The sequence below is a fragment of the Lates calcarifer genome, linkage group LG24 (assembly GCF_001640805.2).
Source record: "Lates calcarifer isolate ASB-BC8 linkage group LG24, TLL_Latcal_v3, whole genome shotgun sequence".
Taxonomy (NCBI): Eukaryota; Metazoa; Chordata; class Actinopteri; family Centropomidae; genus Lates; species Lates calcarifer.
The window spans coordinates 16,654,907-16,675,730 of record NC_066856.1 but is presented as its reverse complement, the minus strand read 5'-3'; the positions used below and the strand labels follow the sequence as shown (position 1 = coordinate 16,675,730).

Below are 20,824 nucleotides of genomic sequence, written 5' to 3'. Positions count from 1 at the left end.
TGGTTATGTAATGTTTTGCATTTTAAGTATAGATCATCTGTTTCTAACTAATTAGTTAGACAGTTAGTTGATCTCACATACAATGAGTTCCTTTTATCTCATACCCCTGAAAAAGGCTCCTGGCTGTGTGTCTGTGTGTCCTTACCTTACTGTTCACAGGTTTGTGTGTTTTTGAAGCACAGCCAAGGCTAATTTTTGCAGAAAAGGATTTGTCACCCATCCTTGGATCGTTTTTAGCCAAAGAGATCCAGGTGATGAGGAAACACAGGATGTGATGAGTTCAGAGTAGCAAAATTATCATCCTGGCACTGAAAGTTTTCAGAACCACCTGGATAGCCCCTTTTTTCACAGCGGGATATTTTTATACTGTTTAATATTATCAGGCTATAATATTCAGTGCACACTGTCCCCATTTTACCTCAACCAGCATTTCTCTTGCATATTGAGATGGCAGTAGTAAAACCAAGTAAGAGTTGCACCTCTGTCAAAGCTGTCACCAGTGTTAGTAAAGTCACTGGTAGCTTCTTCTACAATGGGTTAATCAGCACAAAATAGTGAATGTATTGTAGAAAGAAGCCCTTGTTATTGTTTGTAGTGTAAGCAGGCCTCGGTTGTGTATTACTTAGACATGCTGCTAAGACGTTGAAATATGATCCAAGGAGTCCAGTTGGGGAAATAAAGTGCAACAGTGAGTTTGAAGTCTTATCAGACATCACAGCTGTTGGATTTCACAGCTCTGGAAAGTGTTGGATGATGTTTCACAGGTGCACAAAAGAACAGGATGCTTACGTGCAGATTTCAGATGATGGCTGGATCATGTTTCACAAAATACAGGGATCCTGCATCTTTTCGCATGACTCAAGATAAGGTTTGGTAGTTAACTGAGTCAAAATTATACATTCACCCATGCACCTAGGGGCATGTCAGCTGGTCTGTGGTAACATGATGACTTGCACATTCTGCTGGGGAATTTTCGACTCTAAAATACAAAATTCCCACCCAGATAACAAACTATGCTGTCTTTGTTGATGATTAAGAGCCCAACTCTTGGTTCAGGCCGTGGTTATCTCTTGTCGCGTCTACTGCAATGCCCTCATACTGGGTCATCTTTCCTGCAGAGTGAAATCTGTACAAATGGTCCAGAATGCAGGACTTCTGGTGAACTCGATGAAAATTAAACCTCCACTGACTGAATCAAAGTCAAGTTACTAATGCTTGCCTACAGGGACCACTGGGGCCACACCCATCTACTTGAACTCAACCATACATGCATTAGCTTCCTCTCAGACACTGCGTTCCTCCATGGAGTATTGCCTGCCATAGGGTTGCCATCCTTGCACATATGACATTTTCGGTCCAGAGTGTTCTCATTTGTGGTTCTTGGTTGAGCTCCCAGATGCTATCAGAGCAGGTGTGTACCTCTTCATGTCCAAGAATTGTGTGTTGTTCCTCACTTGCAAGCTGCTTTGCACCTGCCAAATGAGTAAATGCAAATGTAAATACTCTTGAGGCATTAAAATTATGAGGAAGCACAGATAAAATGTTGATAGTCCTCGTAAATGATTTTAAATGAGATGGACAGGTCTTTCAGAGGCACTCCATGGGCTGTTAATTTTACCACAGTGATTAAAACAAGTGCAGCTAAACATTAGTCCACACAAACACATGCTAAAGCGGAGTGCAGGAAAGATAAATGAGCTCATTTCCAGAGTCCTTTTGTTGAGAAACCTGTAGGAAAACACCTCCATTATTAACAACTGATTGTTTGACATGTCCTTAGTGCGTCCCTCCTCTGCCTCAGTTGTAATTGAATTGGGCAGAAACGTCCTCTCGTCACATTGCTATCTCATTTGTAACTGGACCATATCCAATCCCCACTGGGAGCCATATTGGAAAGGCAAGGGTGTTATCTTCTCTAAATCGAAACATGTATCCTCATTAGCAACTTGATAAAGAGAGGTGAGAGATTCAAATTGGTTTTATAATCGCTGCGTTTTCAGGATGAATGTCCACGTCGGCTTGAGTAAGTGAAACAATCTGTAGAGAAGAAGATGGTTTAAAAAAAGCCCTGTGGTTGGAGAAACAAAATGTATAGATTGGATCTTCAGCAATTTGGTTGTGTGCTCCTTTATGGACTGTAAAAATAATCTACTTTGTTGCACAAGACTGAAAAACAAGATCTCTCAGGATATTTGAGGCTGTGTAGGATTGACATATTCTGTAACCACTGGCTTTTATAAAAAAAAAAACAAAAAACTAGAAAAGTGTCAGAGAGGGTTTCTAAAATGCTGTTTCCTAAAATGCCAAGTAAACAATATTTTGACATTTTTATCTTTATTATATGTATAGTTTTTCATTTTTATTAAGGTTAGGGTTATTTCAGTTTTGCAGTTCAGTTTTTAAAAAAGGAAAAGGGCTCATTTCACTGAAATTGACTGAAAAATATTTTACTGAGACTTTTAAAAATCTTTTGTGTGTGGTTTTTGGGGGAGTTTACTTTGGGTCGTAATTGAAAGCAGGTGTGGCAGTGCAATCACCCAAGTGCTGACTGTGCAGCAGCTGCTGCTAGTTGGAGTGAGTGGAGTCAATCAAGTGGGTTGAGTTGGAAGGGGAGTTAGATTGAATGTTTGATAAGCTTTGTTGCTCTCTTTTCACCTTTTCAGCTCCTTTGCAACAAGCAGAGATGGTAGGTTTTTATTTAATAATTTAAGGGAGAAATAAAGTTAAAGTGTGGCTGAAATAACCATTTATATTTGCTCTTTGTTGACTGAATCGTCCCTCGTCCTCCCTTCCAGTAAATATGGTATGTTCCAAAAAGTATTTAAAATGAGGGTTTACAGAGAGGCAGGGTTTTGACATTGGGTACAGGAGACTTCTAACATCTTGAATTGTAGATTTATTTTGCCTGTAGCTGCATGAAACCATGGCTGCTTGTACAGAAATGAGAATGAAACCAAGTCACTTGAAACCTTCTACTGCAGAAAAGCCAAACCTCTCCATGCTGTGCCAGCTCACCATTCTTAAATGCATTTTTAAAGAAGGAGTTACACTACAGCCACAAATTCAACCTAAATATTTATCCTCAGTATCAATGATGAACCACTACATAAGGACTCAATCTGAATAAATTAAAAAAAAAATGCACTGTAAGATTAGCAATCACACCAAGAAGATCCATCCAGTAGTAGTCCGGAGCTTTCAGTCATATCACACAGTCCTCCTTAAGTGGGGCACACACCAAAAGACAATCGGGCCGATTATCAGCCCAAATTCTCCCTACTGATCAAAGTCAGTGAAGGCATGTGTTCAGAGTGATTTTACCCTCTCTGATCTGCTCTGAAGACAATTGGGGCTGCCCCAGTGAATGTTAAACATGTTCAATACGACCAAAAATCCAGTTGTGTACCAAGGAGAGCCGAGCATGCGCTCTGTGGAAGCACAACAAACAAGACACTGTCGTCTGCCATGTTTATTTACTCTAAAGTCACTTTTTACCGTGTGAGATTTAGAGTTTTGTAAGTCAAGACTCATACATACAGTGAACATAATCTGTTTGTGTGTGCCATGTTGGTCTTCTCATTGCACACCACACACTTTAAGAACAAAACTGTGAAATCTGACATTATTTGTTTTCGTGTGTGGTCTCTCATATTCTCTAAATTGCTTGGCCATACAAGGTATGGCTATTAAATAACAAGACTGCACTTATGAGGATAAAACCATGTGGTTCACAGTCACACCAGGTGTTATATATTAAAGATTGGGTATTCACGCACAACTGCTGTAACTTTCCAATAAGTGATGTCTTTAGTTCACTGCTAGCTACTGATTGAAGTGCAGGTGTTTTTGCTAAGGCGTCAGAAAATGATTAGCTTGTAAGTTGAGCAAGTTGAGTTTTTGGTGAAAGTGAACAAAACAGCAGCCAAATCTTTTCATACATTGTATGGGGAACACTGCATATCACATGCACGTCTTTGAATGGCCCAAAAGATTTCGTGAAGGCAGAGGGGACGTCCAAGACGATGAATGTTATGTGTGCCCATGCACATCAAAAACGTCTGAAAACATTCAACAAATTGAACAACTTGTTCAAAATGATCGACGACTCAGTATAAGAATGATGACAGAAGTGGCCTCCATTGATAAAGAGACAGTTCGAAAAATGTGGCATGAAAATTTGAGTGTTTGATCACCTTCCCTATTCACCTGATCTAGCACCGTGTGACTTTTTCCTTTTTCCTAAGATCAAATCTGTGCTCAAAAGAACACGTTTTGAGTCTTTGTCAGAAGTACTGAAAAGAACGACAGAGGTTCTGAGACAACTGTCCGAAAGAGACCTACTGCACTGCTTTGATCAGTGGAAGACCTGAATGCAGTGGTGTGTTGTTTGAGTGTTGTTTTCCCCTTAATGTATACCAGACAAGGTATCAAGTATCAAGATAAATGTCTCAAGTATTTTGAGTATTCCAGTACTGCATGGTACCTTTCAGGCCACAAGAGCACAGGGCACACTAACATGACATGCCAGTGTTGAGTGGAAGTAAAACAATACAGTATGCTTCAGTATCTACCCAAAATATTAAGCTGCAGACTACATACACTGTAACTGATAATTCATGAAATCAAGAAGGGTTTCACATATTCCTTCAGTAGCTGCAGGAGGGGAATCCATCATAAAACCACTGCTTACTCAGACAGAAGTGCATATAAAATTGATTTCTCCACCCTAAGTGCATTAGCTCTTGAAAGGGAAACAAATTATGAAATTATTATACATCAAATTGAGAACACAACAGGGTGAGAGGGAGGGAGAGACAAGAAACTGATGAATGAAAGAGATGTTAGAAAAAGGCAAGGCCACAGAAACTGCTTTTACAAGGAAACCTGAGAACAATATCATCCAGTGGTTTAAGGGTAGTGGCAGCCACATTAACATACATATATTTCTACAATCCTGTATGGATGTGGATTGTACTATATACATTTTTTTCTGTTTTACAAAGCTCTGTTCTAAGAATCAAATTGCAGATTTTAGTTTAACAAGGGGTTCAAATATTCAAATATTTATAATGCTTTAGTGTACTAATTAGATTTCCACTGAAAGGATATACTGGAGTTGGAACATTGTTTAGTTTAATGTTAAATGTTGTTTTTTGAAGTTTGGAATAAAATACAGGTATACAGAGTACAGAGTTTGTCAAAAGCAGACAGTGACATACAAGATGTTATCATCAGCATAGAAACTGATATTGTAGCCCTGCAATAAAAAATACTTGCATCACATTTATCAAGACTTTGGGGACTTAATTTCAAATCATCCACAACAAGAGCTTGAACTAAGGAACAAATATAATAGACATGAATCCATTACTGTAACACTTTGACATCAGCCTTTTTTTCATTAGGTGACCAGTAAGCAGTTCAACACAGTGCTGGCTAGCCTAACATCTACCCTCTTTGTGTATATAAACCCTGTATGTAAGAAACAGACAGGAATTCCTGAGTGCATTTTGTTTTGTCTCACCTCATATAAACCTGTCTCGCCAGTGCTTGAGCTTACGGTTTCTCTCCTCCCTGTGTGATCATTAGGACAAAGTATGCCTCATTGCTTTTCACACTTTCACCAGGCCCTCACCACATTTGTCTCTTAATGGTAGATGTCCTTTCTTCCTCGCACTGCCTCTTTTGTGCTCTCACTCTATCCTACTGCTTAGACCACCGTCCACACTCAGCTGGCCAAGTCTGCTAATGCTATTCATATGTGAAAACATTTAAAGACACACACACAATAGTTTGTCCAATTTTGGAAAAAGCTACACAAAATGTCAGACAGAGCTCACACACTATTTAATGACCCAGGCATTGTGTTTTGAGAATAATGACCCCACTACCAAGTCCCAGCTGGTGAAATCTCTGCTTTGACTCATCCATCATCACCTGTTCTGTGCTTTTGTCATGGCTAAATTCACACTTTACTCTCACCAACACTTTTTTCAGTTTTTGTTGTCCAACAATTTAAACTATAAATTGTTGATAAAATTACAGCTCAAATTACATGTTCCTCTTATGTTCCTCTAACTGCCAGGTTTGGTCCTGGTGACAGTCACTTATTTGCCCTCTTATTATGTATTTCATCAAATCATAAGGATATGTTTGTGTGTGTTCTTTCTTTTTTTGCCTTACTGTCCGCATCCTTTTGTTGCAGTGGCCATGTGCTGCTAGTCTGTAGTCACAGCTGTGAGCTAATAGGGCTTTGCTGTAAATAAGACTTTAAACACACATACACATGCACATACATATTCATGCTCATTCATTTCGCTTTTTGTGTTTGTCTACTCTTCTTAGGAGCCCTGAAAGAGCTCCAAAAGGAAATGTCAAAGGCCATGTTGAGTAATGAGAATGTTCATCACAGCAAATTACTCTTCAAAACAGTTGCACAACACACTCACACACTTTGATCTATACTTGGACGCACACATGCTACATGAGCATGGAGCCATGTGACACTTGTTTATCCGTCCTGCCATTCACTTCCATCCATCTCTCTCACTTTTTTGTCCTTCTCTCCATCCTGCGACTGATCGTGACGATCAAGATGGATGCTGCCGCTCATCCCCACCATATAAAAACACGCTCACCAATATCCTTGACCTCTTAAGGTCCTGCCTGAATGCAATCACTCCCTCTCTCTGCCTCCTTGCATCCCATTATCACTTCCTTTTAACCTTGTGTGAGAGTTGATGCACAGTGTGGCTTGGATTCACAGAAATAATGCGGTACAAAATGTATGGTGTTGCTCAAGAGGCAAACAATAATAAAAAATGGGCAAGGATTCCAGGAATGTAAAAATATATGAAAGAACAAAAAGACAAAAGGTACAGTGCCGGTGGAAAAAAAAAACTAAGCAATGAAGCTTCTAGGAAAGAAAGCAATCTGAATATTTATTGGCTACCTGGAAACCCATGTGGCCTCTCACAGCTAAGTCTGTGTCTCACGTATTTTTTGCTTTTCAGTCAATGTTTACATTTTTGCATTATTTAGAGCCACCAGCAGCACAGCATACATTTCTCATTTTCTGAACAACAACTGAGAATAAGTTTACTACTGGTTACCAGCTGTGAACATCTTGGCAAACAAAAACGGTGAACAAGATAAGGCAAGCCTGGGCTCAGCTGGACTGTGATGGATCCTGTGGGGAAAACTGTCAGAGACTAATTTTGCTTCTTCCCAAGTAGTTTGTACAATATTCTTCCTCACTTCTCAAAGTGGAATGTGATTTTTGGGGAATTCAAGGTGCTGAGCAATGTCCTCAGCCCTCAAAACAGCTGGTTTTTCCTCTTGTTTGGACATTGGATGGAAGAGCTCTCACTGTGGTAGACAATTATATCCATGTTAAAAAAAAAAAACCTTTTAATACCTGGTAGTGATTTGCAGGACACTCACTACCAATCTCAGACTGGAGGGAGAGTCATTCATCCAATATCTGCACCAGAACAATTTCCAGACTTTTGGTGAACCATTTTTGAGTTTAGTGAATTTGCAAAAACTTCAAAACTTCCCATTCAGTCAGTCAAATCTGCCAAGATGTAGTTGTCATTACAGAAATAGCAGCAGGTCCAACCTAATGAGATTGTCATGACTTCTATGTGAAAGTGACCTTTTCAGACAAGATTTCCTCTGCAGTGATGGGAAGACGACGGTCTGTATCTGTTGAGATGCTAAGCCATCCAGACCCTCAGCTGAATCAAGGGCAACTGGACTCATTTGTAGATACTTAAAAACATTTCATCTCCCATACAAGAGGCTTCCTCAGCTCTGAAGAAGCCTGATAACTGTCTGTGGCACTTCTCAGTAAACAGCAATGACAGCTCATCTGAGGTTTTCCACAAAGCACTTAAATGACAGTGATCCAAAAGATTCTGTCATTTAATGAAACAAGAAATCAAACTTTTTGTCCTGAATGCCAAGTACTACAGTACATCTGACAAAAAACAGCTCCCACTCATTTCCTGGACAATCTCTACAGTGATTCCTGATGCTGTGGTAGCATCATGCTGTTGTTGTGATGCTTTTCTGCATCAGGGACTGGGCAGACAACTATCTCTACAGCACTTGAGTGGGTGTTAAGATTCACATTTCCACATGACAACAACCCAAAGCACAAGGCCAAAACAAGGCAGACTTCAGCTTGAATATATGAGGACAATTTGTCATTCACTCCAGCCAATGATTCAATACACTCCTCAACTTTATGTATGCATGTTTCAGTGAATTTCACTTCAAACTGACGTAAAATGACACCATTTTGATTGTTGTTATATGTGAACTGTAAAGATGAACTTAAAGTGAAAGCTTATTCTGTTGGCATCTGGTTTCTTCTGCCATAGGCTGAAGAAAGGCCAGCTCCTGCCTCATTTCCTCTTTTCAGTGTCTCATGGTTTGAATAATGCAAGTTTGTTTAACTTGCAGGAAATTTTTTGTATGTACTTTGTCATTCTGGGTCACTGTTTACAATCCCCTCTGCATATCCCCTTTAGCATAAATACACAGTAAAGCCAGGACTTTGTCATTGGTCTGTCTGTCACATACTTTCTTTTCTCACTCCATGTTGATGTGTTCAAGCACAATGAAAAATGTATGTGCAGTTACAGATTCGTTAAAAATGGTGGCTGAAATAAAAGGCTATCCCAAAGGTTCCTCAAAACTACTCAGAGTAGGAACTTCTTGGGAGTAAAAATATTTTCCCCAATACTTAATTTAGACCCTGGTCCCTGCAGCAGAAACCCAAAGTCCCTCCAAAGCTTCCTAGTTCCTGGGGAAAGTTGGTAGATAGGGCCTTAGTCTTTAGTAATAGAATTAATATCAGTGAATGAAACTGAAGTCTGAAGGCTTCATAAAAAGGCTACAGTTAATTAAAAATGTTGCACAAATGAACACTCATGCTCTTATTGTCCCTCTCACATAAAGGTTTAAATAATAATCTGTTTTGCATCTCTCTCCTCCACGTTCTCTCTCCATCAGGGGTTAAATGTTAAGGGCCTCAGGAGAGAGGAGGAGGAACCATCTGTTGCTGTTTTAGACAGCTGCTCTCCACTTCATGTACACACACACACACACACACACACACATAAACCTGAGGCATTGTGGCTCCAGATGGCACAGCTTCATGACCAAACATGGAAAGTTTGGAAAACGAATACATAGCGACGCACCAACATATTTCAGAGACACGCGGAGCTTACATATTCAGACAAATTTTATCAAAACTGACTTTGTCACACTGAGCAAATGGCTGCTCCACTTTCATGGCCCTTCAGATTTAATTTTCAGAGCGTTCCATTACTTTGCTGTAATTAAATGTGGAAAAAAGGAAACACAGTGGGAAGCAGAGCAAATGTTACCACTGTTCTCTGCTAGATGGAAACAAGTATGGATAACAGTCTTTACCAAACTGGACTTGAAAGAGGAGAACAAAAACCAAAGACACACACACACTTTTGTACATTAATGCACACACCTGGCAGTGTTTAAAAAAGTGATTAATATTTAATCAGACGTTAGCAAGGGATGTGCCCCCTGTGAGCAGCAAGATGATGAATGAGTGCTCACGGCGAAGGATAGCAAGATAAACACCAGTGCTTCGCTGTGGACGACAGCGGGAGGCGGGGGGACATCTATCACACCAAGGTTGCCACGACAACCTGTCGCCGGCTGTCGCCCGGCGACCGCTCCGTGCCGCCTCTGAGAGCCGAGGCCCTCAAGCGACGCGCGGCACAGGATCCAACTAATCACCAAGTTATACAACGACAAGAGGACGAAACAAAAGCAGAAGACTTTTAAATGGGGACAAAACAGAAACACACAGAGGATAGTGTGTGTGAGTGTGTGTGTGTGTGTGTGTGTAATATCTGGCCCTGAAAAAACTCCCAAACTCTTTCTTTCTTGGTTTGTTTTTCAAGCCCCAACAACCAGATGAACCATGCATGCTACACCTCACACGGGGAACAGAAGCCAAATTACATTTACATAATAATGTCTGCATGTGGATTGTAGAATTGTTTCCAATGTGGCTAATATCTCTAAGTAATTAATAGTAATTTTCATGTAAATTTAGTATGAAATTAGGTCATGGTTTTTTGTCTGTGAGCGACCCTGCCTCACAATGATAAGACAACCTCATCCCACCTCCCTCTCTATGTATCTCTGTTTTTGCGTCTGTCTCTCTTTCTCTCCATTTTTCTCTCCCTCATCCTTGTTAAGAGAGTTTCTGTTTCCTTGGGGAACAAGAAGAACCTTGATGACTGAACCAGAGGGAGAAAAGATCCAATGTCTTCAACAAGAAAAGCCCACACTGCAAAAAAAGGAGAATCTCCTTCTACATTCAGTACAAGAAAAATTTGCGAGTATGAAAGCATTACATTTGTTTGGAGAGACAGTTTTGGGTCAAACAGTTACTAAAAATAAGTGTGTTCAACCTCCCACAGCAGGGGTCTAACAGCCACTGTCCTGGGATAAAATTAGTATAACTGCCCTTTAGCTGAAAAATCTCACTTAAATCACAATAAAAAATATACTTAAGATATTATCAGTGTCAACATCTACTGTTTCACCACAGCCAACCAAAAGTTAGTCCACAAGTAAAATATCACATTTTCACTGATTCTGCAGGTCTCACATGACCTCGTCCAAGAGCAAAGGTAAAGTCAGGCTGCTAGAAAGTTAACAAAGGAGAGAGAGGTAAAAGTTTCCCTCAAATCCCCTCATGTTAATATTGTGAACTCTTCTTCAGTCTAATCCTGCAGATATACAGTAGAGCCTGTGTAAATCTGCCTCCGAAAATCACTGACTCTGGGTTCCTCTGACCTCCTGTACTATGATCGTGAGTGAATGGAATCTATGTACAGCGATGATGCAAGCATGGGGCTCCCACACACATCCATGTCTCAAGTTTTTTTTTTAATTTAATTTTTTGTCTCAGATTTCAGCAAGCTCAACCTGAAGTAATTACTTTTGTCCAAACAAGAAAATAAGTGAGTCATATTGTATCAGAAACAGCTGAAATAATCTCACAGCTGCAGATGTTTTTCATTTGTTAAAGACTGATTTGTTGCTCTTCAATAATGTAGCTTTGACATGGATTTTCAAGGCAAATCCAATAGTGTTTCATGCAGTGTTGCTACTTTACTAAGAATATTTGATCAAAGCACACAATGAAATAAGTTCTACTCAAATATAAATGTCGCTCACATTAAAACAATTGACTGCAAGCCAGAATGCCATGTCATGTTTATGAAGAGGGTAATTCAACAACACTGCTAAATATATTACTTTTTAATACTAAAAATAAGTTCGGCAGCTTCCTAGTGACTATCTGTGGATACAAGTGGCTGAAATGAGTGTCCTTTGTAGGGTGTCTGGGCTCAGCCTTAGAGACAGAGTTAGGAGCTCTGGCATCTGGAGGGAGCTCAGAGAAGAGCTGCTACATGTTCCTTTGTGTTGAAAGGAGCCAGTTGAGGTGGGTCAGGCATTTGATTAGGATGCCTCCTGGCTGCCTCCAGTTGGAGATTTATCAGACATGTCCAACTGGTAGGAAACAGTGTAGAACCAGAGAGATTATGTATTTCATCTGGCCTGGGAACTTCTCAGGATCCCCTGGGAGGAACTGGAAAACATTGCTGTGGAGAGGGACGTCTGGAATACCTTGCTTAACCTCCTGCCACCATGCCCTGAAACCAGAGTTCAGACTAAATATTTTAGCAGCAAATGGATGGATTGCTATGAAAAAAGTGCTTTATTTTAACGAAAGTAAAATGATTTACACCTGAAAACGGAAGCCCATCTCTCAGCAAGGTCAAACTGGTAATGGTCTTCATGACAGACTAATGAGGAACTCTTTATGTAATCAGGATTTAAAAGGGCATTTGGTTGTGTTTGACCTTTAAGGACCTCCACTGCTGACCAAAACATGAGACTTTTTCTCTTTGCACACAAACCGAGCCACCACTGTTGATACAGCACAGTATGTTTCTGTATGACAAATATATACCTCTCTGACTTAGAGAGAAGGGGAAAAGCGGTGAGCGATTATTCAATACTGTTTCATTTCTCTTTCAAATCATGATATCTTTACAAATGGTGACGCACGCTGGAATATTTCTGCACAGACACTGAGCTTGGCCTTTTAGTGAGACACCTGCTGCGTTTCTTTTTTTGTCACCTCTCATCATCAAGTCACTTTTCCTCTCTCCCTTCCACCCTTTCCACGCCACCCTTAATGTTTTTTAACCTTTAAAGTCAGTCTCCTCTTCCCTTCCTCTGTTTCGTTAACTTGTTCTTGGACTCTTTCAGTAATTGGAAATAAGAGCAGAGGTGGACCCCCCACCTGGTAGCAGCTGCCATCTCTGAGCACAAGGTGATGGAAGTGACACCTTTTATTTTAGGTGACACATCACGCTTGTGAATCATCTCTAGGTGTGCATTATGTAAAGTGTTGAGACTGTTCAGTATGTGTACTCATCTTGACTCGGCAGCTGCTGGTGCCAGCTGCTGGAATCATTCATGTACCAGTCCCAATCAATTTAGAGCTTGTTAGCCTGTGAATATTACTCTGAAGTGATTCGCTGCTGCACTTTGGTTATGTTACACAACTTTTAGTGTCTGCTTCTGTTAATTACTGTTTTGCTTTTTGATGTTTTTCATGTCTCTAGATCATATCTTATTTCTGCAAATGCCATGATACAACACACAAGTTGGTATTATTATACTTTGTTAAAGCACACAGGTAGCATCAACACAGTGTTGTCAGATTAGTGTGACTAATGCCCAAATCCCAAAGCTGGCCAAGTTAGACAATTACCCAGGGGACCCACAAGGCCCAGGATTAGTCTGTATTGATTGGGTCTATATCATTTGATAAATTAATACATATATATATATATATGTGTGTGTGTATACACACACACACACATATATATATATATATATATATATATACACACACACACACACACACATACACAAACAGAGATGATTTAACAATGAGTTTGAGTATTCACTCCATTTCCCAAATCCAGGCAACATGATATCTAATAGTGTTAAATGTCTTGTTGTAAATGATGTATCTTTCTCCAGCTAACAAGACAGAGGTGTAAAGGCTGTACAGTAATTAGTTTGACAGTGTGATCTATTATTAGTCTTTAACAAATAATCAGCTTTGACTCCTGTTGACAACATCAGGAGTGACTGACGTCCTCCCCGTCCTCCCCTGCATGTCAGCTACCACAAGAGGGAGTCCCAGCTTTAGTGTGTGTGCGTGTGTGTGTGTAAGACAGTGCAGGGGGTATGACTTTGTCAGCAGCTGGAGGCAGACTGACTCGGATATAATTAGGAGTGAGGATCTTTCTGTCACTCACTCAAACAGATGAGACACATGCCATCACTCACTTCTTCATTCACTCGGATGGAGTTTGTGTCATGCTGTCTTCTCTTTGATTTTTTTCCCATTTTATTACCTTTTGCCCTGCAGGAGTCTGAGCACAGAAGTAAAGATGCAGGCCCTTGTACTTTTTTTTTTTTTTTTTTTTTTTTTTTTTTACAGCGCTGTGTTTTATTTCTTTCTCTGCCTCCTAAAGGAAACACATGCTCCACAAATCACTGTCAGACCTGCTCTATTAGTGTCAGCAGTAACTACTGTGCACAGTCACAGAATTTATGTTTACATTACATTTAATTTTTCCCCAGGTAGTCACAGTGGCCTGGTCTAATTAGTTCCTTTTTGTTTGCTATTCTTCAGTAGCCAAATTTCCCAATTATCTGTTTAATACATAATTCTATGGGTGAAATCTCTTGTTTCCTGTTTGTTCTGGGAACTGGAATTTTTGATGTTGTAGCTGCTTCCAACGTTTTAACTGGTTAATAAAATATTCTGTTGCTAATGTTCCTACAATGGATGTGTGCTATCCTTCTCTACTTCAGCCTACTGTTGTGGGTTAGTTAGCATTAGCAGCTAGCTTGTGTCTGTAAACAAATAGGTAGTCTAGGCAACTGTAGAAAACAAATGTAACTCAGAGGCCGTACATTTCTTTATATTGGTAGCAGCAGTGCAGAGGTGCTGGAAGGTGATTTTTTTTTCTAGGCATAATGCTAAGCTAAGTGCCTGCTTCACAATTGAACGCAGGGACACCTAACTGTCAGCAGTCTTTGTTTGCAAGTCATACAAATCATGAATTCTCATAACTGATATAACTGTATTACTATATTAGGTTCATATTGATATAGCCAATATATTAGGTTACAGCAGCCAGTAACTTAAGGTCAGTGACATTAACATGAGTCACTGATAATAAGAAAGGGTGGAGCTGAAGCTGGCCGCTGATAATGTCCAGTGGAGTTTAAGACTTTAATCTGGTGTGATAAAACTCCCTGAACAGTTTTTGTCTGCAGTCACTTTCTTACATTTCCAAGATAAACTGCAGGCACTCGTGCATTTTCAGATAAAATCAGCCAGCTAATTTCATAGAGACACAATATCCTTTGGAGGAAAAATCAGATAAAAGACAGGGAAGAAGACAGACAATAACCAGCCCTGTGAACAGAAAGGGGGCAAATCAATAACCTGCAGTCATGAGCTCACTTTCAGTAGAAATTTTGTCAGAGCAAATTTATGGTAACTCCTTGGCATGACAGTGCCAAGGGGCTGAGTGCTGAGTGCTGGGAAACTCAGATTTATCTGAAAGCTCTGATAAATCTGACTTGGTGCCTGAAAATAAAACATGTGCCACACCAGCCAAAGACATCATCATTCAGTGTAATTAAACAAACATGTAATGGACATGTTGTCAGTGCACAGCATAAATGATTTGACCCGATAGAAAAAGTCCACGGGCAAGTTTACAGGTTGAGGTTAGTTCAGACAGGCTGAATGCTGCAGCAGACATTACAGCTAGAAAGTTGAAGGAAAAAATCACTTGCAAAGTAATTGTTTTATTTTGTTATGATCTAACAACAACAAAACTCTGCATTAGTAAGAACAACCAATGGATCATGAATACATTGAAATACATAGTCAGACAACAAAATGTATTTTGTGTACTCCATTAAAAATGAATCTCACTGTAGTAAACATTGTTACTGCTGGTACTTCCACAGTAATTATTCTTCTTAAGTATTAAGAGTTTATGAATATTTGACCCAGTACCTAAAAAGGTAAATTATTTCCCTCCATTCAGCACTACTGGATACCTCCACAGTATTTCAGTCTTTTTGAATGTATCTCCTGAGAGAGACTGTATCAGACAAGATCTCCAGATACTGGTGTTAAGAAAAAAAACAAACATTTTTCTTCTCTTTCCTCAGCTGTCTAAGAACCGGAATGTTTCCATCATTTGAGAAGCACATGTTGTCTTAAAAACTTTTGAGCTGTTTTCAAACTTTTTTTTTTTTTTATCTTTAATCATTTAGAAGGTCATTTGCTATGAGATTTGACTTTTTTGAATGTCTTCATCTCAACCACTCTAAAGGTTGGGCTGGCATTTCTGCAAATGCGTTTCCTCTATGTTAGAAAATGGAATAGAAGACTTGCGTCCTAACAGCTTGTTATTCTACTCCTGCCTACTTGCCTACTTGTTTATATAAAGTTTGTCAGTTAAACTTTCCACAGGATTTACGGTAAATGAGTACTCTAATTAAAAGGCAGCTCTGTGATCCTGCTTGACAGTACAGGCTTATTCAGTGCATGACAAAACTCAGAGCAACGGGAATGTTTTATAATTAAAACTGAGATCACAGTAAGTATAAGTGATTTCACTGTCAAATGTACAGGTCTTTCTATTAGTCATCCCAGTAAATTAATTTTTCTATGTGCAGCTGCTCCCTGCTCCTGACATATACACCCAGTATAATTCAAGTAAAGGGCGATCAGGTAAATACTGATACATGCATCTCTAAAAAAAAAAGTATTACCAGTATTTCAGCTCTGCGTCTTGCTGTCTTACCACACCTTCCTGACTGTAAACTAAATTAGCAACTCAGTCATCAACTCAACACATGAAGTCAGATGAGGGCAAGACAAGAGCAGAGGGGCAGAGAAATCCCTTTCACAAACAATCTGTGGAGTCATCAGTGGAAGTTCAGGTGTTGTTTGACTTGGCTGACATGCCAACCTAAAAATCGACTTCATTTCTGACATCACAATGGGAAACCTTGAATGGAGAAGGGATCCAAACATTCATCCTGTTTGAATACCTTGTTCAGACACTTTTGGCATTTTTCAACTAATGAATCAAAGTTTTTTTAAATTTTGTTTTTATTAAAGTCTTGTATGTATGTATCATTGTAGTGTCAAAAACTCATTTTCTGCGTGACAAAAGGGATGTCATCAACACTGTTTTGGTGCTTTTTGGTGAACTTGTATGTTGTATATTTTTTGCAGTGATATGACCGAACATTTTGCAGAAGCCTGTTTCTGCAAAAAAAAAAAAAAGATATCTTTTTTTTTACGTTTACACATGCATCAGGTTACTAGTAAGGGGGAGTGCTACTCTGCCTGTGAAAACAATGGTATGTTTTCTTATGTTGCTCTGCAGGAAGCCTCATCAAGTGAGAACACATTATTTTCAGCTTCAAGCTTCATTAAAAATAGTTTTAAGCTGGCGTTTGAGAACTTCAAATTTGTAGCAGAAATCCTGCAATACAAACTGGAGGTGTGGAGTTTAAAAGACACTGGCATTTAGCAAGCAGGGAGGAGCTAATGAAAATATGGCATTAGCTGCTGTAGAATTTGACATTTTTTGGCTTAGACCCATATTAGATGTCATTCAATCCGTCTCATGCCACAGTTGCATGCAAACAAAATTTGTTTTAAGTATTGTAAGTCAGTTGTAACATGTCATATCAGTGGACAATTATGGTCAAGTCATCAAGTTGAGTCAAATGTCAAGATTGAGTAAATGATGCAAAAACAGCTTTCTAGAGCTTTTTATTAGAACATTCAAAATGAAAAAAAAACTTTACATAATCTATCACTGACAAAAAGCAACAAACAAATTGTAAAAAATGTGAGATGCATAGATACAGAAGTGAAGCGAAGCGTCAAGCGTCATTACACATTTGAGTGGATTGAGGAGGTTTGAAGCTGGAAAGCAACAGGCCAAAGCAACAGATCTGAAGCAGCTAAAGAGATGAAAACATTGCTGGAACACATTCAGCTTTCTGAGCATGCTCCTACAGCTGGAGGCTATGTGTGGATGTTCGTGCATGTACTCGCTCATTGGGTCCATCAACTTCTCATGTGTCCCATATCTGGTCCAGTTTGGACTGGTTGTGCACTGCACAAGGCAGTCATGGGCTAAGCTACAAGAACGCACGGGACTGTGTATTCATGTCCATCTGCATGCATGAGTGCGTTTGCATATTTATTTCTTGCGGTAGTCATCTGCATAAGCTCTGTGATCATCCTGCTCAGGGTACTGGTCTCCGTAGCGCCTCAGTATGTCCTGCAGGCTGGGCATACCCTGTGAGAGTGGCTGGTAGGACATGTGAGGCTCCTCCTGGCCACTCTGGTACGGCTCTGCCTCGTACTGATCCTGCTCCTGCTGCTCTGGCTGCTGTTCGCTCTCTGCTGCCCCCTGGCCATGGTCCTCCTCGGTGTGATGTTCGGGCTGGGCCTCGGCATGGGCCTGCTCAGGCTTGTATCGACGTAGGCGGCAGTCAGGATCATATTCGGGGTCACAGTGTGGGTTGGCAGGCTCCAGAACTCCGTTTCTTGTGCCGTCAGCATTCAGGTGGGGCTCATAGGCCTCAGCAGGGTAGGGGATGTGGCGATGAACCCCAGAACGAGGCTTCTCAGGCTTCACAGGGAAGCATTCACGGTCGTAGCCGATGAAGCAGTCATAGCCCTCCTTGGTTTTACCTGGGGGTCCCAGAGGGTGGCGCTCCTCCTGAGCAGGTTCTTCATAATTGGAACCAGAAAAAGGGTACTGCTGCCTTGGTGTGGGAGGACCGCGGCGATGCATGGCAGCAGCAGCCTCGCGGATTGCAGAGAAAGGATCATTGGGGTCAGACTCTGGAGCAGCCTCCATGCGTGGAGCGTATGGGTCATTAACTTGAGCTTGGGTCATGTATCGGCGGAGCATGGCATATGGGTCAGCAGCTGGAGGAGAAGCTGGGGCACTGGCCTGGCGGTACATAGCGTAAGGATCAGTAACCCTATTAGCTTGAGCATAAGGATTCCTGAACATGGCATAGGGGTCGTTGTTCTGCTCAGTAGGAGGAGGGGCAGCACGAATGGCAGCAGCCTCATCTGTCTCCTCGGTATTGTACGCCTCTGGGGGAGTGGCAAATTTGGTGGCAGTAAGAGGGTTACAGCCGTCTTCAAAAAGAGGGTTGCAGGATCCAGGCCCAGCAGGTGCAGGGGGGTTAGGGGCACGGGGCGCCTGGAGGGACAGACAAAACAACTTCCATCATAAAAAAACAGAAAGCACACACTAAAATCTATAAGACCTAGTTAGTAAATCTATCCTCCTATGTATACATGAAACGTACTGCAAGGGAGGCAGCATAGGCACAGAAGGGATCCCTGAGTGGATCACAGCCAGGGTACTGCAGGTAGAGACCAGAGGGGGCTTTCTGCACCAGTTTGGGTTTGCAGGTGGGGTCTTTCTTGGGATCACAACCGAGGTGGGCGTAGGAAGGCAGGGGCCCGGCGGAGGGTGTGTACCCAAAGGCAGCTCTCAGATGGTACTGCAGACATTCCACATCATCAGCAGAGCAGATACGCAACAGCTCAGCCTTCTGCTCCTGAAGCGTGAAAAATAGAGGCAGATGTGATACAATTGTGTCAAGTTAGAGAGTGTAGTGCTGCATCTTACAGTATATGGATTTTTATGCCATATTATCTTTCAATTTATACATTTTGGATTTTTGTGGAAAAATATATCCAGGACAATCCAGGTGAAAACATGTACAGTAGGGTGTTGTTATGCCCTTCATTCTCAGTATTGAATCAATTGGAAGAGGGATACTGCCACTGCGTCTCCTTCAGAACTACCACAAGGGGGCACTGGTTTTGAGAAACACTTGATCAATTTAACAGCCAAATAATGAATATAATGTGATTTGCATTCAAATTGCTAAGAATTGCATTTCTTGGCATGCTATGTACCAAATATTATATTTGTCAGTAACCTGGAGTGATGTACGATGACCAACACTGCCAGGCCTACCTTGGAAAGGAAAGGTGTTGCGGATGGAGCGTAGTAGTAATATCCAGACTGTGGATCCTTTGCTGGGGCAGCAGAGCGGACATACAGAGGAGCTGGGGCCTTGACTGGTGCTGGGGCAGGGGTGGCAACTGGGAGCACCAGGGGCAGGTAGGGGCTCTTGCCCTGGACCAAAGCAGCATACAGGCAGTAAGCATCCTTGGTCGGATCACAAGTTTTTACTGGTGCAGGTTTAGGAGGTTCAGGTTTAGGTTTGGGCCTGCTGGTGTAGGAAGCCACACAGTTAGGGTCATCAGAATCGGCACAGGACTTGTAGATGTCCCCCAGGTGGCGCAGGTAGGCCTTGTAGGAGCGACGTCCCTCAGCACGGTTTTTGTTCTGGAGGTAGGCAAGGTAGATACGGTCCATCTCCTGAACCTGAGAGGGGATGAGAGGTATGCTTTACTGGGGAGTTGATTTAGCTACCACTGTGGACACATTTTAGGCAATAACAAAGAACAGACTTTGAAGTTATACCCAAATTCTTTTTGGCTTTTAAATGTCTCTCTTCATAGTGGAAAAGTATGGAAACATCAGTACAAACCTATCAAAGCAATCCTTCCGCAAGCATTCCACTGGATGGCCATAATGCTCAGTTTATTTACCATACATATCATTATGTGGATGATTGTTTTGAACATACTGAAAGCACAGGTGGGGAAATGGATTTAAAGCTGATTCAAAGCCTTTGTGGCACAAAGCTGCTGCCAGCTGTGTCGAAAAACGACACTAGTTGTGCGTTGTAAAAAACCAAAACAATCAGCTTAAAAATGCCAAATTGCTAAAATTGATAGAGCTAAATGTAATGGAACAGCAGAGTCTGATGATTATTACCTGTGATTCTCTCATTCGACATATAATTTGACCCATCATTTCTATAAATCGCAACTTTAAAACTTAGGATCAGAAATCTATTGTGACCTCTCTGATATCGGAAAGAGTTACTTTTCAAGCCTACAAGGGAAGAGTGGTGATGTGTGATACTAAAAACACAGACTTTAGGTGGCGTATCACCTTAAGAATTTCATAAAACACCAAATGTTAAAAATGTCAAGTGATAATAGAGTTTATTGTGGGTGGGTGTGTGTTCACTCACTGCCTCCTGGTTGCCATTGTCAGTGAAGTACTTGTACCAGCCCCAGAAGTCAGAGTGCTGTTTGTACCAGCTGATGTTCCTGCGGTTGCGGATCAGCCTCCTGTGTAACGCTGCAGCAGCAGCCTCTCCTGGATGCTCTCTCCCACTGAGGAGCAGGAAAGAAAAGGGAAAGGCACGCTGATCCAGAGCCTCCAAACTCACTTGGACATCAAAGTCAAGGATTTCCAAGTGACTTTTAAACTTTATGACAAGATATTCAAGGATTCAAACTTGTTACATTTTGAGGTTAGGTATCCTTAAGCTATCATATTATCTTAGATATCAATCATAAGGTTAAGCGTTGATGCTACATTGAAGTGAGGTGAGGTGTAGTGATGAATTTGGGTGTTACATTTCAATCACACACCCCTCATGGACTCATTAATAGCTTTCATGGTCTTTCACCCCTGGCAAATTGCCGCTGTTTACTTTT

The 20,824-nt window shown here is 41.0% G+C and overlaps 1 protein-coding gene across 1 annotated transcript; it reads right to left on the bottom strand.

Moving 5' to 3' along the window:
- Positions 1-16,968: 16,968 nt before the first annotated feature.
- Positions 16,969-20,561, bottom strand: and1 (actinodin1). Its single transcript, XM_051066935.1, has 5 exons — positions 20,554-20,561; positions 20,353-20,497; positions 19,221-19,634; positions 18,541-18,795; positions 16,969-18,431 (listed from the first exon to the last, which is right to left on the bottom strand). The coding sequence occupies exons 1-5, from the start codon at positions 20,559-20,561 to the stop codon at positions 17,412-17,414; spliced, it is 1,842 nt and encodes a 613-aa protein (XP_050922892.1). The 3' UTR covers positions 16,969-17,411.
- Positions 20,562-20,824: the final 263 nt, after the last annotated feature.

Coding starts and splice junctions, on each gene's coding strand:
- and1 (XM_051066935.1), bottom strand. Junction 19,635..20,352: donor ACAATGGCAACCAGGAGGCA/GTGAGTGAACAC, acceptor ATCCCCTCTCAG/GTTCAGGAGATGGACCGTAT. Junction 18,796..19,220: donor CAACACCTTTCCTTTCCAAG/GTAGGCCTGGCA, acceptor TTCACGCTTCAG/GAGCAGAAGGCTGAGCTGTT.